General features: G+C 46.5%; 1 protein-coding gene across 1 annotated transcript in view; it reads left to right on the top strand.

Annotated features, from left to right (window-relative positions):
• Positions 1–807: 807 nt before the first annotated feature.
• Positions 808–18,005, top strand: part of EHD3 (EH domain containing 3) — a 38,046-nt gene continuing 20,848 nt past the window's right edge. The window contains exons 1-2 of the mRNA XM_065401049.1: positions 808–1,034; positions 8,670–8,846. Of these exons, the coding sequence (XP_065257121.1) occupies positions 808–1,034; positions 8,670–8,846 (404 nt within the window). The remainder of the gene's footprint in view (positions 1,035–8,669; positions 8,847–18,005) is intronic.

Here is an 18,005-nt window from a genome sequence, read left to right as displayed (position 1 = left end):
ATCCTGAGCAGGAGCAAAGCCAGCTCCTCCTCCAAACATGGTGCTTCCCTGCTCAGCCTCACCCTGCCCGCGAGAACGGCCAGACCTTGCCAGGAGCTGATGACTTCCGTCGCTCGTCAATTTCCTGAAATGCTGGCATTTAAACACCAGCTGCGGCACCAGGGGAGGATGCTGTTGTGATTCAGCCACCTCTTCTCCAGAGCTGCAGCATGCACCCGCCGGGAGCAAATCAGCGCCTCAGTCCCACCTCTACGATCTGAAAGGAAAGAGTGAATGAAGTTTAGCATTTAATTGCCTCGCAAACCGGGCTGGGGGGGAGGCATTTTCATTTTGCATTATAATTGCAATTCAAGATGAGTTTTGATGCAAATGCTTAAAAAAGCCTACCTATTGCAGATTTAAACCCACAAAACAATCAAAGCTCCAGTAGTGGATAACAAGAGATCCTGGAGGAAATCAAGGGCAGTCATCTCATCTTCCATTGATGCAAGAAAAAGGACGTTGTTTTGCAGCCACTACGGGTATTTCATCCCCCCTCTCCACTGCATCCTGCCCTAGTGTCTTGCTTTGCATTACAGAGAATGCTCTTTCCTAGAGGATAACCAGCAACCTCTGGAGATAAACAGAAATTTGCTGCTTTAACATAAACAAATATACAGTGACTAAATTTAGGAATTGCTGCCTGGAACCCTCCCCAGAAAGACCACCGGTTGAGCTATATACCTCTTCTGCTCTGTGCTTTGAAGACCAAGCTTCACTGAAAAGGAGAGAGCACTGAAAGGCAATCACCTCTCCGGCCATTCCATCATGTTCAGCTGGTTGGGTACCGATGACAGGAGGAGGAAAGACCCTGAAGTGTTCCAGACTGTGAGCGAGGGACTCAAGAAGCTCTACAAAACCAAGCTGCTCCCTTTGGAAGACTACTACAAATTCCACGAGTTTCATTCGCCAGCCCTGGAAGATGCTGACTTTGATAATAAGCCAATGGTGCTGCTGGTGGGGCAGTATTCCACTGGGAAGACCACCTTTATCAGGTAATAACTTGGCCTATTTATTTGAGGGGTGGAAAGTTTTGCTGGGGTGGAAGAAGCCAATTTTGCTGTCTGATACACACATACAATTGCCATCACTGTCAATGGGGGTTGTACGTGTCTTTTCCAGGGCAGGTTTTGGCCTATTGTATTCTTTTGCTTATGTTTGAGGGCGAGGGCAGGCCTGGTTCTCTTCCATTCATCTCCTGTGGTGCCAGCCACCAATGACTTACAAAAAGGCTGCTTCATAGGAAATTCTCAGAGCTGTTTCTTTAAAATAATGGGTAAGTCAAATTCTAACAGAAATGTACAGTACTCAGATCAGGACCAAATGACCCACAGCAAAAGTGCTGGAGAGTTAGGGCATCACCCACAAGAAATAAGTCGCATTGACACCTTTTTATTAGGTATGCCAAACATTTACACTTCGGTGCTCCTGCAGTTGCATGGTAAGCATGACCCCTAATATGGGCTTACTATCGAATATCCCCCTGGCTTTTGGAAGGTGGTAGAACAGTGTGGCCCCTGGACATTTTTCTCTCAAGGAATTCATTGATTTCCCAACTGACAAGTCCTGGATAAAACTTATTGTGGGTTCTCTGGTATTTATATTTTTTAAGTTATTTTAGGATTGTTTTTTCTTTGTATAGTGCCCTGAGGTGCCCTTATGAAGAAGGGTGGGAGGGTGAGGGGGTGGGTGTGAAAAAGGACGGTCAAACTTCAAGGCGCTAAAAGCAGCCCCTCCTACCTGTTTCAGATCCATCTAGCACCTATGTACTGACTGTGCTGCTGCAGGTGTCAGGTACATCCTAAAGGTGAACTGATTTCAGTGGAAGGTTAATGGCAGATAGCAGGTCTGGTGGAAGACTAGCAGAGGGAGGGTTAAACATATTCACAATCTCAGGATGAGCTGGTCTTGATTGCAGGTCAATTCAGATGCACCACTTATATACCTCAGCAGTGATACTAACCCCAGATCAGCTCCCAGTATCCTCTCTCCTCAGATCATACTTGGGCTGCACCTTCTCCATTTTCTCTCTGGATTCACAAGATGAATATCTTGGGTCAGATTCACCACTGAGTGTGTCTAGTGTGATGCTGGGGTAACTGCATTGAAATCAAAGGAGTAACACCGGCATAAAACTGCAGTAAGCCAGAGGTGAGGCCAGCCCTTTGTCTACCTGGGAGGAAGCTTTATTTTGTACCAACATTTGAAAGGGAGTGTGGGGAGAATAGGAGAGGGCCAGTGAAACTGGCTGTGCCTGAACGTCCTTGTGGAATGCAGGAGTTTTTACCTGTTCTAATATTCCTGCAACCTAATGCTGTAACCAAGAGCTAGACACAGAATGAATTTGCAATGCCCAGCCAGCCACCTGGCTGGCGCATGAACCCTGTGTGCTAGAAAGCAGACAGTGCAGGGGTCTTGCTTGGTCTCGTGAAGTTATTTTTAAAGATGGGTTGGGTGCGGGGAGGGAATTGCCCTGCATAAAGTGAAGCCGGGCTGGCAGAGCTAACCCTGCCCTCCTCTCCTCCACACACCTGACCTGAATCTTTGTTCTTAAACTCTGCTTCAGACTTCTTGGAAGATCTGAAAGGTGTGGTGGGGTCACATGTTGGATCCCTCCTCATTTTCATCCTCAGCCGCACTTCAGAGCGGAGCTGACTCCAGTTTTGGGGAGGTCATTAATTCTTCCCCTCTAAGCTCGCTGCCTGCACATCCACTCCCTCTCTTTGCCTCTCAGCCCCCATATATACCCAGTGCTTCCTCCCTGGTCTCTGCAGCCTCCACTGGCTTCCCCCCCACACTCTCCCCTACTTCCATCACTAACCCCAGCAGCACGAGACTCACCACCACCTACCCGCCTTCCCTCCTAGATCCCCTCCCCCACTCAATCCCTCTCTTCTCTCCAGGCCTGAGAGCTGGGCTGCTCACTAGGTGAGTACGCCCAGGTGACACAAGTGAGATTCCACAACCGCTATGGGGTAATTAGTGGCCGGGGGGGGGGGGTAGCATCCCCTCACCTCTTGGATTGATGCACTTGTTTGGTAAGTCAGCTGTCTCTCCTGAAGCAGCAAGTTCTCATTAGTTACCCCATGCCTGGCTGCTCTGCTTTCCGCTCCTGCTGTGGACACAGATGTGAGGAACACACGTGGGAGCCCTGGGCAGAGCAGAAGAGGCCAGCCTGTTTCTTCCCAGGAGCAGCTCCACCAGGATGGATGAGTGGGCCTTTCGAAGTGTGTCTGTCCCTCTGCATGTGCCAGTGGGTGGTGGGTGTAATTCGGGGGATGTAGGGGTGCTGGGACTGGATACAAAAGCATTAAAATAACATAAGAGGCTGGTCTCCAGGTAGTTCCAGCCTGTTGGAAGCAGGAAATGCCAGGAAGCCCGAGCTCGCAGATCCCGTGGGTCCAGGTAGTCTGGATAAAAGCATCAGAAGCTAACCACAACAACAGAGAAGTAAGAAACTCCTCCTCTGCCTCAGCATTAGGATGAAGTTAGCAATGGCTCTGACCCATCCTGGGGACATTCCCCTCCAGATTTTTGACCACGACTCTGGAACAATGAAAGGACAGGCTGCCCTCAGAGAATCCATCTTATCTTTACATTGAGCTCTGTGTGCTTCAGGGCAGGACTTGGAGAGATTACTCAGTCCTGTTGTGCAGTGCAGATATGATCAATAAAACTCATTCAGATACCTGACCATTGAGTCTCAGAGCACTGATTTAAGGAGCTCCCAGCGACAAACAGGACCTTAGCCACACAATTTGGGTTTGGACCCCAAGCCTCCTCCCTGAAAGTTGAAGGGGGGCATCTATAGCCAAGGTTTAGATCCAGATGAAATGTTACGGGGTCTCTCTCTCTCAAGGGCTAAGCGGCAGCATCTTGTGATCAGGCTCCTGCTGTATCTGGAGGTGGGGGTGGAAACAAGACAATCAAGGTCATCAGTGAAAGATTTCTAGCGGCCCGGCAGGGGGGAGGCTTGCTGTGTGTTTGGAAGTCGGTGAAGCGAGACTGAAATGCTCCCTTTGGTTTAGGTGGAACCAGCCTGTTCTCTTGTCTGCCTTCGGAGACGCAGGGGACTGAGCCTTATTTTGCTAGGTGAAAGATGTATTGTCCTGAATTTCAGCTTGTACATTTCAACCCTCCCATCACTCACTCCTCCCATTCCCTCCCAAGGTTGTCTTGGCAGAGTTTCCAGATCCGCAGAAAGGGCATACGTGCCCGAAGAGACGCAGTGAGCTGGCACTTTTACCTGGGAAGTTAAAAATGCTTCCTTTAACCACTAGCAGCCCAGTCTGATGTTAGCAGCGGCAGGATCCCATCAGAGTCTGGCTCTGCAGCATTATTACCTTTTATGTTTCCTGCTTGGGGAGGGGACGGCAGGACAGGATGTTACTATTTTAATTAATTAGTGGGCTGTAGTCTCTGCTAAAAATAGCTCTGGCCTGGGTCCAGCCTCCCTGTTAATAAAATAAACAAGGGGCTAGAGCCCTGCTGTCCGTCAGCACAGGTTGCTTTTGGTGCAGGCATCTCCTCACTCCAAACATTCTCATGCTCTGCTCCCCAGGCCAGTTCCAAGCTGCTCCTCCAGCCACTGCTCCCCGCCTCCCCTCTACAATCACTACATCATCTCTGCCTCTCCACAGCATCCTGCCTGACTCATCGCTAAAGCAACCCTCCCCTCCCCACACACAGCCTGCAGCATCCTTGCATGAAGATCATCACTTCTGTCCTTTCTAGCAGGAGGCAGCAGTGTCTTGGGGTTAGAACGGAGGAGCCTGCAAGCGTGCCCTGGAGAGGCTGCCAAGACAGTCTGGACCTGATAGACCACGGGGGCAGTGGAGATTTGTCTTCCCTTTTATCCCTAGCAGGGGGTCTCACAGCTGAGGGTTAAGGCACAGTGGCTGCTGGGGGAAGCTTGCACTGTAGCTGCCCAGTCTCAAGGGGTAGAGAACACTGGTGCTGTCACCCAGCACCTTTTACAAGCCAGTATTCACTGTGCCTGTGTATTTATAGGATTCCCCCGCCCCCCCCCCCCCAGCGTGCTTTGGTTTTCTTCTTTCAGCGCAGGCTCCTTGCTTCACTGACCATCAGCCCAGCAGACGAGTGTACACAGCACTTCAATAGATCACCTTGTGTTTGCCCACAGCATAGCAGAACCCTTGTTCGGTAGTTGCCCTGCTGTACAATGCGCCCAAATGTCCCGGAGGGTTCTCCCTGGGCAGTGTAAATTCTCAAGTATCTTAGAATCTACTTCATCGGTTTGATTTCATACCACTTGTTACACATCAATTAGCTTTAACTTGTAACTTCTTTTGTATCTGTTTGAGTGCTTGGGGTTTTTTAAGGTGTTTTATATAATAAACAAAAACAGTTGGGGGGGGTTACTAGATGAGCAGGGATGTGATAAAATTAATCCATTCCAGGTGACTAGAAGAGGATCATTATTTGCTTCTTCTTTCTTAGAGGTCTTGTCTATAACAAAGGTGAAACCACAGGCTTTTTTTTTAAGTCTGTATTCACAGACTAGTTGCATGTTGTCATGGTGCTTGTGCATCACAGAAAGGAGTGTAAAAATGATTTTATTACAAAGTTAAAGGTCAGGGTGGAGGCCTTCAAAAGGCGCCTAACTCCTCTTTGTGCCTTTATCTCCTCAGAGTATAATATCTATTTTCCTATCGCATTTTAAAGTAGGAATTCTAAAATATCTAACTCGGTGGATTCAATCTAGGTCTGTGCGGGGAGAGCTTTTGTGTATATTGGCTCAGATAAAAAAACTTTGCAAAAAGATCAGAGGAAAGCCAATAGAAATGAAAGTATCTTAGGGCTATGCTATTGGTCTAGGGCAGGGGTCGGCAACCTTTCAGAAGCGGTGTGCCGAGTCTTCATTTATTCACTCTAATTTAAGGTTTCGCGTGCCAGTAATACATTTTAATGTTTTTAGAAGGTCTCTTTCTATAAGTCTAGAATATATAACTAAACTATTGTTGTATGTAAAGTAAATAAGATTTTTTTAAATGTTTAAGAAGCTTCATTTAAAATTAAATTAAAATGCAGAGCCCCCTAGACCGGCGGCCAGGACCCGGGCAGTGTGAGTGCCACTGAAAATCAGCTTATGTGCCGCCTTTGGCACACGTGCCATAGGTTGCCTACATCTGGCCTAGGGGCTAGAGTTCTGCACTGCCACACAGGAAGTCTATGTTCAGTTTCTAGAATCCATCAGTACAGCTTCCGAACTGGCTAACAGGGATGCTAAAATGAGCTTTCCAGGAAGTGAGCTAGCCCTTCCTAACGCAGAAAGATAGGCCCAAGGAATTGAATCCAGCTCCATGAAGCACTTGGTGGTAGAAAGTTGGCTGGTCATCTAGTGCTGCTAAATCCCAGTAGAGATAGTAAAACATACATCCATATTTTCCTAATATTCTTGTACGTAAAGAGCTGCTGTAACTGCCACAGAGAACCTATGTGATCATGATCAGGAAGGGAGGTGGCTCATACGATCATGAATGAGAGGGGAGCTGAGCCCATGAGATAATCTCTCTGTTAAGATATGGCCCATCTACAGTAGAACCTCAGAGTTATGAACTGACCGGTCAACCACACATCTTGTTTGGAACTGGAAATATGCAATCAGGCAGCAGCAGAGACCAAAAAAAAAAAAAAAAATGGGCAAGTACAGTACAGCACTGTGTTAAATGTAAATTGCTAAAAAATAAAGGGAAAGTCATTTTTTTTGACAAGGTAAGGAAACTTTCTCTGCTTTTTTCATTTAAATTAAGATGGTTAAAAGCAGCATTTTTCTTCTGCGTAGTAAAGTTTCAAAGCTGTATTAAGGCAATGTTCAGTTGTAAACTTTTGAAAGAGCAACCCTAACATTTTGTTCAGTTTCGAACAACCTCCATTCCTGAGGTGTTCATAACTCTGAGGTTCTACTGTTCTGGAGAAGTTTGAGAACCTCTACAATAGTCAACTGCTCAGGAATTTCAGGTAGCCTAGTCTAGGAGCTATTGGGCTGTTGTATTTTCTTCTCTTCCTGTCCTAAATTATTGAGTGTTGCTGTGAACTGTTAAGCAGTTTCCACATTTCACCCCAAAGCTCCTTATATTTCAGTGGTATATTATAGTCTGTACAGAGCTTCGAAAGCATTGGGATGAAAGGCATGCAAGATAAAATGATTGTGACAGGAGAAGCAGGGCAAGACCAGCTCCTACTGGAGACTCACCGGTAGAGTTAATGCTGCTGTAGCTGCACTGTTTGCTAATTAATCCCTTACAGGATCAATAGCCATCAATCTTGTGTGCTTCCTTGCCACATGGCCTTTCAATTGGCTTTTAAATCTTATACTTGTCTGTAGTGAGTTCCTCCTTGCTCAGCGGGAGTGGAAAATGCAGCTCCAGCACAGGTCCCTGAGTACAGTGTACCCGGATGAGCATAAAGGTTGCCATTCCTTATGTCTATATGGTTTTGCTGGATGAGATGACATTCATTTAGGTGATGAGAATTCACCCAAACGATTGACCCATAGACCCTCACATGGAGGATGGATTATGGGTGGCATGCCCAGTATCACCCTCCTTCGTAAAACTCATCTCATATTAAAACAACACTGGCTGTGAAAAGCTATAACCTCCCCCTCCTCGTCTCTCCACTAGCTGTTAAAGACGGTAATCTCAAAATGCAGCCTATTTTTTCCCTGTATTGACTTGCAGAGTCCATACAATATGTATTTTCCCCCACCTCATGACAAGGTTCAATGGTGTGCTTTAAGCAACAGGAAAAAACAAAGTGCCAGCTACCCGGCTTTGATGATCAATACAATATTAAACTAATGTGCACAGTCCAGCACTCTATCATCTGTAGAAATCCAGTACTCACAAACTAGGCAATGCCAAGTCAGTATGTGCAGCCCTGTATTCACAAGCAGCCTTATAATCAATGCCCCATATACTGTGATAAACTTGCCCTAATTTTTGCAGCGTTCCAACTTTGTCTACGTTAAAAAATACCTGAGGGTTTTATTAATTGAGAGATGTTCTGTAGCACAGAATTGGTAAGTAAACGGACTTACCTCCCCTCTATCCTTTTAAAGTTCAGTGTGCTATTGTAACAAGAACTGCATTGTAGAAGCTGTCATGGAGGAAGGGAAGAGAGATTTTGACAGTGGAGTATGGGATAGTTGTGGCTTTCAGCATCTGCAAAGTAGTTCTGGATTGTGGGCTGAGCCCATCAGCTGAACGCTTCTGCTAAAATGATCAGCAGTGAAGTAATGTTAATATTGAATGTTGTTAGGTTTCAGAGTTAACAGCCCCACTTGCAATGAATGGGGGCAGTTTGCACTTTTCTTGGATAAAGAAATGGATCAGTTCTAAACTTCTAGGGGGTCGTGACACAGACTTACAGAATGACTAATGATGAGAATCTCTTCACAGCATCTGACATTCTCTCCGTTTCTTCATCTGATTATGCTGAGGCATCCGTAGCTTTGAGATCCCAAATGAAAACCTACCATTGCATTTGCAGATTTCCAGTGCTAAAAATAGTCTCAAGGGGCTGCACCGTGCACCTCAGCAGCAGCTCTGATAGGAATTCAACAGCTCAGATCTCATGCATCATCATGCCCTGTTTTCTCTCTCAAGGTACCTGCTGGAACAGGATTTCCCAGGGATGAGAATTGGACCAGAGCCTACGACTGACTCCTTCATCGCAGTGATGCAGGGGGACGTGGAGGGGATCATTCCTGGTAATGCACTGGTGGTGGATCCGAAAAAACCCTTCAGGAAACTCAATGCTTTTGGCAATGCTTTTTTGAACAGGTGAGTGTATTGCGCTTGTACACCAAGGTAGAGCTGCTCTTCAGTGTCATAATGAGTCCCTGGCAAACACTACAATGAGTGTCATGGGGGCAAGACATCACCCAAGCTTCTCCCCACATTGCATCGGTGCAAAGCCACCCCAGTCACACTGGGCAGCACTCCTGCCCTACCATTCCTTGTCATGGGCCAGACCACCAGGCATAATGGCCTGGGCTGAGCTGTTTTGTAACACGGACAAGCATTCACTAGAGAGAGCTGAGAACACCAAACTTGCCTTGTGTCATATACTCCCTTGAAACTAACAGGGTTGAAGGATCACTGCATACCACTCTGCTCTCCCCTGATTTGATATTCCTAGATTTCTCTACTATGCAATCACTTCAGTTCCTTGGCCAAATTAGTCTTTGGTGTAACTCCACTGAAGCCAGCGGAAAAATATTAGAAGTGAAAGACGATAAAGTCATTGCGAAGAAACTAAATGAATTCTTTGCTTCAGTCTTCATGGCTGAGGATGTTAGGGAGATTCCCAAACCTTAGCCGGCTTTTGTAGGTGACAAATCTGAGGAATTGTCACAGTTTGAGGTGTCACTAGAGGACGTTTTGGAATTAATTGATAAACTTAACAGTAACAAGTCACTGGGACCAGATGGCATTCATCCAAGAGTTCTGAAAGAACTCAAATGTGAAATTGCGGAACTACTAACTATGGTTTGTAACCTGTCCTTTAAATCAGCTTTTGTACCCAATGCCTGGAAGATAGCTATTGTAACACCGATATTTTAAAAGGGCTCTAGAGATGATCCCAGCAATTACAGACAGGTAAGTCCAACATCAGTACCGGGCAAATTAGTTGAAACAATCATAAAGAATAAAATTATCAGACACATAGAAGAAAACTTGTTGGGCAAAAGTCAACATGGTTTCTGTAAAGGGAAATCATGTCTTATTAATCTATTAAAGTTCTTTGAAGGGGTCAAACATGTGGACACGGGGGATCCGGTGGACATAGTGTACTTAGATTTCCAGAAAGCCTTTGACAAGGTCCCTCACCAAAGGCTGTTAGGTAAATTAAATTGTCATGGGATAAGAGGGAAGATCCTTTCATGGATTGAGAACTGGTTAAAAGACAGGAAACAAAGGGTAGGAATAAATGGCAAATTTTCAGAATGGAGAGGGGTAACTAGTGGTGTTCCCCAAGGGTCAGTCCTAGGACCAATCCTATTCAACTTATTCATAAATGATCTGGAGAAAGAGGTTTAAAAAAAAAAAAAAAAAAAAAAAAAAAGTGAGGTGGCAAAGTTTGCAGATTATACTAAACTGCTCAAGATAGTTAAGACCAAAGCAGACTGTGAAGAACTTCAAAAAGATCTCACAAAACTAAGTGATTGGGCAACAAAATGGCAAATGAAATTTAATGTGGATAAATGTAAAGTAATGCACATTGGGGAAAAATAAACCCAACTATACATACAACACGATGGGGCTAATTTAGCTACAACGAATCAGGAAAAAGAGTCATCGTGGATAGTTCTCTGAAGACATCCACACAGTGTGCAGCGGCAGTCAAAAAAGCAAACAGGATGTTAGGAATCATTAAAAAGGGGATAGAGAATAAGACGGAGAATATCTTATTGCCCTTATATAAATCCATGGTACGCCCACATCTTGAATACTGCGTACAGATGTGGTCTCCTCATCTCAAAAAAGATATACGGGCATTAGAAAAGGTTCAGAGAAGGGCAACTAAAATGATTAGGGGTTTGGAATGGGTCCCATATGAGGAGAGATTAAAGAGGCAGCTTGGAAAAGAGGAGACTAAGGGGGGATATGATAGAGGTATATAAAATCATGAGTGATGTGGAGAAAGTGAATAAGGAAAAGTTATTTACTTATTCCCATAATATAAGAACAATGTGCCACCAAATGAAATTAATGGGCAGCAGGTTTAAAACAAATAAAAGGAAGTTCTTCTTCGCACAGCGCACAGTCAACTTGTGGAACTCCTTGCCTGAGGAGGTTGTGAAGGCTAGGACTGTAACAGGGTTTAAAAGAGAACTGGATAAATTCATGGAAATCAAGTCCATTAATGGCTATTAGCCAGGATGGGTAAGGAATGGTGTCCCTAGCCTCTGTTTGTCAGAGGGTGGTGATGGACGGTAGGAGAGAGATCTCTTGATCATTACCTCATAGACTCATAGACTCATAGACTTTAAGGTCAGAAGGGACCAATATGGTCATCTAGTCTGACCTCCCGCATGATGCAGGCCACAAAAGCTGACTCACCCACAACAGAATCTTCCAGCCTGCGACCCCTGCCCTATGCTGCGGAGGAAGGCGAAAAACCTCCAGGGCCTCTGCCAATCTACCCTGGAGGAAAATTCCTTCCCGACCCCAAATATGGCGATCAGCAGAACCCCGAGCATACAGGCAAGATTCTACAGCCGGACTCTCATTTTACCCGCGATGGCCCGTTAATGCCTATTTGACTAAAATCACATTATCCCATCAAACCATTCCCTCCATAAACTTATCAAGCCTAATCTTGAAGCCAGAGAGGTCCTTTGCCCCCACCGTTTCCCTCGGAAGGCTGTTCCAAAATTTTACCCCTCTGACGGTCAGAAACCTTCGTCTAATTTCAAGCCTAAACTTCCCCACGGCCAGTTTATATCCATTCGTTCTCGTATCCACATTACTACTAAGCTGAAATAATTCCTCTCCCTCCTTGGTATTAATCCCTTTGATATATTTAAAGAGAGCAATCATATCCCCCCTCAGCCTTCTTTTGGTTAGGCTAAACAAACCGAGCTCCTCGAGTCTCCTTTCATAGGAAAGGTTTTCCATTCCTCGGATCATCCTAGTGGCCCTTCTCTGTACCCGTTCCAGTTTGAGTTCATCCTTTTTAAACATAGGAGACCAGAACTGCACACAGTACTCCAAATGAGGTCTCACCAGCGCCTTGTATAACGGAAGCAGCACCTCCCTGTCCCTACTAGAAATACCTCGCCTAACGCATCCCAAGATCGCATTAGCTTTTTTCACAGCCACGTCACATTGCCGACTCATAGTCATCTTGCGATCAACCAGGACTCCGAGGTCCTTCTCCTCCTCCGTCACTTCCAACCTATGCGTCCCTAACTTATAACTAAAATTCTTGTTAGTCATCCCTAAATGCATCACCTTACACTTCCCACTATTGAATCTCATCCTATTATTGTTACTCCAATTTACAAGGTCATCCAAGTCTCCCTGCAAAATATCCCGATCCTTCTCCGAATTGGCAATACCTCCCAACTTTGTGTCATCCGCAAACTTTATCAGCCCACTCCTACATTCGGTTCCGAGGTCAGTAACGAATAGATTAAATAAAATCGGACCCAAAACCGAACCTTGAGGAACCCCACTGGTGACCTCCCTCCAACCCGACAGTTCCCCTTTCAGTACTACCCGCTGCAGTCTCCCCTTTAACCAGTTCTTTATCCACCTCTGGATTTTCATATCGATCCCCATCTTTTCTAATTTAACCAGTAATTCCTCGTGCGGCACAGTATCAAACGCTTTACTAAAATCTAGGTAAATTAGATCCACCGCATTTCCTTTATCTAGAAGGTCTGTTACTTTCTCAAAGAAGGAGATCAGGTTGGTTTGGCACGATCTGCCTTTCGTAAACCCATGTTGTAATTTGTCCCAATTGCCATTCACCTCAAGGTCCTTAACTACTTTCTCCTTCAAAATTTTTTCCAAGACCTTGCATACTACAGATGTTAAACTAACAGGCCTGTAGTTACCCGGGTCACTTTTTTTCCCCTTCTTGAAAATAGGAACCACATTAGCTATTTTCCAGTCCAACGGTACCACCCCCGAGTTTACAGATTCATTAAAAATTATCGTTAAGGGGCTTGCAATTTCTTGTGCCAGTTCCTTCAATATTCTAGGATGAAGATCATCCGGTCCACCCGATTTAGTCCCATTTAGCTGGTCAAGTTTGGCTTCCACCTCTGATACTTTAATGTCAATCCCCCCTCCTTTATTCCCCTCTGTCCCGCTCCCTCTATTCCTAAGCCCTTCATTAGCCATATTAAACACCGATGCAAAATATTCATTTAGATATTGTGCCATGCTTAGATTGTCCTTAATCTCCACTCCATCTGCAAGCTTCAGTGGCCCCACTTCCTCTTTCTTTGTTTTCTTCCTATTTATATGGCTATAAAACCTCTTACTATTGGATTTAATTCCCCTCGCGAGGTCCAACTCTACACGGCTTTTGGCCTTTCTCACCGCATCCCTACATGCTCTGACCTCAATAAGGTAGGTTTCTTTGCCGATCTCTCCTCTCTTCCATTCTTTGTACGCTTTCTGTTTTTTCTTAATCGCCCCTTTGAGACGCCCGCTCATCCAGCTGGGTCTAATTCCCCTGCCTACTGACCGTTTCCCCTTTCTCGGGATACAGGCCTCGGACAGCTCGTGCAACTTCAGCTTGAAATAATCCCAGGCCTCATCTGCCTTTAGCTCTCTAAGTATGTTAGCCCAATCCACTTCCCTAAGTAGTTGCCTTAATTTATTAAAGTTGGCCTTTTTGAAATCGTAAACCTTAGTCACAGTTTTTTTTCTGTTAACCCTTCCATTTAGTTTAAACCAAATTAGCTCATGGTCACTCGAGCCAAGGTTGTCCCCTACAACCATTTCCTCAACGAGGTCCTCACTACTCACCAGCACCAAATCTAAAATGGCATCCCCCCTCGTCGGTTCAGCTACTACTTGATGAAGGAATTCATCTGCTAGCACGTCTAGAAACATCTGAGCCCTATTATTGTTACTAGCATTTGTTCCCCAATCTATGTCTGGGAAGTTAAAGTCCCCCATGATCACACAGCTCTTATTAGTTTTTACTTCCTTAAAAACATTAAATAGTTCTCTGTCTGCATCCAGGCTAGATCCCGGCGGTCTATAGCACACCCCAAGCAGTATCTCAGGGGAGGCTCTAGTAGTTCTTTTACCCAGTGTAATTGTTGCCCAGACAGACTCCGTCTTATCCATTCCATCACTTATTATTTCTTTACATTTTAGCTCATTATTGACATACAATGCCACACCCCCACCTTTACCTTTTTTCCGGTCATTCCTAAACAGCACATACCCTTCCATACCTGTACTCCAGTCATGACTACCATTCCACCACGTTTCGGTTATTCCTACGATATCAGGTTTCATTTCTTGGACCAGGAGCTCCAATTCCTCCATTTTGTTACCTAGGCTTCTCGCATTGGTGTATAAACATCTTACCATATGCTGTCTATCCATTCTCCCATTAGTTATGCACTTTGGTACGGACCCCGTAGTGTCCATCTGCCCCCTCCTTCTTATGTCCAATTCCCTACCCCTACCTATATCTGTGCTTTTCTCCTCGCCCTCTTTTTCAGTGTTGGAATCTGGCGTGGAGATCAACTGGACATCTCCCAACCGTCTCCCCCAAGTTCCTAGTTTAAAGCCCTTTTGATGAGATGAGCCAGCCTCCCTCCCAGAAGTCTATTTCCTTCCCTACTCAGGTGAAGTCCATCCCGCGAGAACAGCTGTCTGTCCCCGAAAGCCTCCCAGTGGCCATACATCCCAAAGCCCTCCTTATAGCACCACTCCCTTAGCCAGCTATTTATCCTCACAATCCTGTCTGCCCTTTGCTGTCCTTCTCTAGGAACAGGCAGAATCCCACTGAAGATAATCTGAGCCTCGACTTCCTTAAGCGTCTTCCCCAGCCTGGCATAATCTCCCTTGATTCTCTCTAGCGAGAACCTAGCCGTGTCATTCGTTCCTACATGAAGGACGATCAAGGGGTTCTTACCCGCTCCTTTTAGGATCCTTTTCAACCGCAGGTCCACATCCCGTATCTTAGCGCCCGGCAGACAGCACACCCTTCTGTTTTCCGGGTCCGCCCTGGTCACAGGCCTGTCTAACCTCCTCAGTAAGGAGTCCCCAATCACATAAACCTGCCTTTGCCTGGGGGCAGCGCAATCTACCAATCTATCCCCTGTTCCCTGCGGCCGTAACTCCTGTCTGTCTCTATTTTCCCTTATAGTCCCCCTATTGCCATCCTGAATCCTCCCGGGGCCAAGTGTTGATGCTACTTCCATCAACTCTTCCCCCCTGTGTATTGGACTAGCTGCCCTTCTTTTCTTCCTCTGCCTCCCACCATCAGGTACCACCTGCTGCGTCCCCTCCTCGTTAGCCAAACACCCAAACCTGTTCCTGAGTTCTATTTCCCCCTCACTAGCCCTCCTTTTCCTTGGCCTGCTTCTCACGGTCACATGCTTCCACTGCTCTTGTTCTCCCCCCGACATTCCCCCCTCACAGACCATAGCCCCCGCTTCCATCTGCACTCCTGAGCATGCCCCTTCAGCCACCCCTTGCCTTTGCTCCATTAGCTGCTCAAACCCCCTTCTAAACTCTACCAGGGTCTCTACCTGCATCTCCAACCCCCGAACCTTTTCCTCTAACAGGGCAAGTAGGCGGCATTTCATACAGACATACCTCTGATCAGGTGCACCTGCTAGGACTATATACATACCGCAGCTGCTACATGCTTTCATCTGCATTGTGTCCCCTGCTGCCTGGCTCATGGCTGCTGTGGTCTCTGCCTGCAGCCTCTGAGGGAACAAAGCACACCTGCCTCCCCTTCCGCCTCCCCCTGTAAACTCCCACTTAAACTCCCACTTAAACTCCCCTGTTAGCAGCCCTGTTGGCCGGCTCCTGGGGGCCGCTGCTCGCTGCTAGGGCCGCTGCTCGGCTGGGAGGCCTCTTTTATAGGCCCCCTAATCAGCCAACCTGTTAGGTTCACTCCCTCTGGGGCACCTGGCATTGGCCACTGTCGGTAGACAGGATACTGGGCTGGATGGACCTTTGGTCTTACCCAGTACCGCCATTCTTATGTTCTTATGAAACTGACTCAATGTGTTCATGTTTCATCTCTGGATTTCAGCATTGCTTGAGCATGACTTGAAACAGTATATGGGTCTCTCCATTCTGTTGCACTGGTTTCAAATACAAACTGACTAGGGCTCCAACTTCCCCCAGGACAATCTCTGCAAGGAGGGATGTATGCTGTGTCACAGCTAGACGTGGGCCCGTTCAGATCTTAACTTCTCCAAAATTCAAGGTCCTTGGTTTGGGCTCATTTCTCCAGGCCCAAGACAGCCAGTGTGAGCATTAGGTCTAGGCAGCCACACAGACCTTTCCCACTCCAGAGACCCAGCAACACACAAACCCTAATGCAGACAGGGCACGAGTCCCAGCCTTTCCTGTGGCCTTGTCTGACTCCAGTGCTAGCACTGGCAACAGAAACTGAGTTTTCTAACTGCCCTTCCTCACTTTCCCTGATGGTTCCTGGTACACAGCAAAGGGGGGCATGCAGACACTCTGCCACATGTTCTGCAGCGTTGCACTTTGGCTCCACTCTTGGCTTCCAGGCCATGAAGGTGGTAATCAAAAAGCAGCAGTGCTGCCATTAGGAGAGAAACGTGGGGGTATTGCTGCAGCCGGGCAGGAGATGGTGTGGGCATACAGGGCGGGTGGGGAGAGTTGTCCTGTGACACAGAGAGCTAGATGGATTCCTGTAGGTGTCAGTTTGCAAAGAGCCTCGCTGTGCCTTTGGTTGACTCTGAAAGTGACATTTGATCACAGCACTCTGACAATGCCAATGTGATGTGGCACTAGTTCCAGAGAGATTTCCAGCTGTTTTCAGTGTCCCACAGGGCCCAGAACATCTGCATCCAGCCAATGACCAGGACTTGTGCCAACCCACTCTGCCGTCCGGGATAGGGGGTGGTTTGCACTGTGGAAATAACAGATCCCCTGCTTAGGGCACAGAGGCATTGGATCAAAAAAGCACCATTAAGAGCAGCTCGGAAAGGAGTTGCAGAAGCTTCCTCACCACAGAAAGACAATGCAGGAGAGCCCTTGCTGCCAGAAACGTTCAGGGTAGGGGACAGGAGCAGTAATAAGGAGGCTACACAAAGTGTAAAATACAAATGCACCTTACTTTGGCTGCCTGACTTCTGCTGGTGACCTAGTACAAACCATGAATCTTCATATTGTTGCTAAGCTTCCAGTGGACTAGCTCATCTCATCACACTGTGCTCTGTTATCCTATCATCCTTCTGTGCTGAAGGAGCTGGATATGTGCATGTAGGGTGCGTGGGGGGCATTTGTCTGCACCAGTGATTCAGTGGCAGGAGCAGCAGCACAGGTCCTGCTGTTAATTCAGGGAGTAGCCAAGAAATCTGATTAACCCCCTCTTTGCCAACACCATGCAGTAAATAGAAAGGGGCAGTGTTTTCTGAACTGCCGGCTGTAGAGACTTCAAAGGGGGAAAGTCTGGTACAGTGCACATGGCAGAGTTGGAGGTGCATTTTGCATAGTGCATACAACTATATAAAGCAACAGCCAACTGCTTCAGAAGATAAGTAAGTCCCAAAAGAATGGTCCTGCTGCTTTATCCCCAAGAGGTCATGGGCCAGATCCTCAGTGAAGTGAACAAAGTTATACCAGTATATACCAGCTGAGGATCTGGCCCACTGGCCAGAGGGAGGCAGGGTTCCCAAAAGAAGTAGGAAGCTTATTTTCCAAGTGCGGCAAGTGCTACAGTTGGGGAATATCCTGCTCTTGGTACGTATCTCTCTGCCAGTGAACACTTGCAGGATCTGCATATGCAGGGGAGATGGGGCTGTCATCACCCAGGGAGGCATTGGCTGCTCCATCCCTTTGCATTGTGTTCCATGGGTCATTCCAGAGAATGAATGTGCTGCTCAATTCATTAGCCTTTTGGGATTTCAGTAAACCCACTTCTGGAAAGAACGTATCTTAAATTCTGACAATCAGGCCATTAAGAGTTAAAGCCAGGGAACAGAGAGCCAAATACCACCCTGCTTGGCTAATTCTGCCAACCTAGTAACACCAAGGTGAATTTGGCTCAGTATGTTCAATCTAAGGAGAATGGTATGTGGATACAGAGCCTCTTGGAGTTCAAATCCAACCCAGGCTAGCAGTGGCTACCACCGGATGGTTGTGATTGTTTAGCCATTATATTGCAGCAGCACCCAAAAGTCCCAGTCAAGACTGGGAAAGATTATATTCTGTCCTGTATGTATTTCTATTGATGAACCAAATTTCATA

Source organism: Emys orbicularis, chromosome 3 (assembly GCF_028017835.1).
Source record: "Emys orbicularis isolate rEmyOrb1 chromosome 3, rEmyOrb1.hap1, whole genome shotgun sequence".
NCBI classification, from domain to species: Eukaryota; Metazoa; Chordata; order Testudines; family Emydidae; genus Emys; species Emys orbicularis.
Note: the sequence above shows the minus strand (reverse complement) of the source record. Positions and strands in the feature narration are given on the sequence as shown.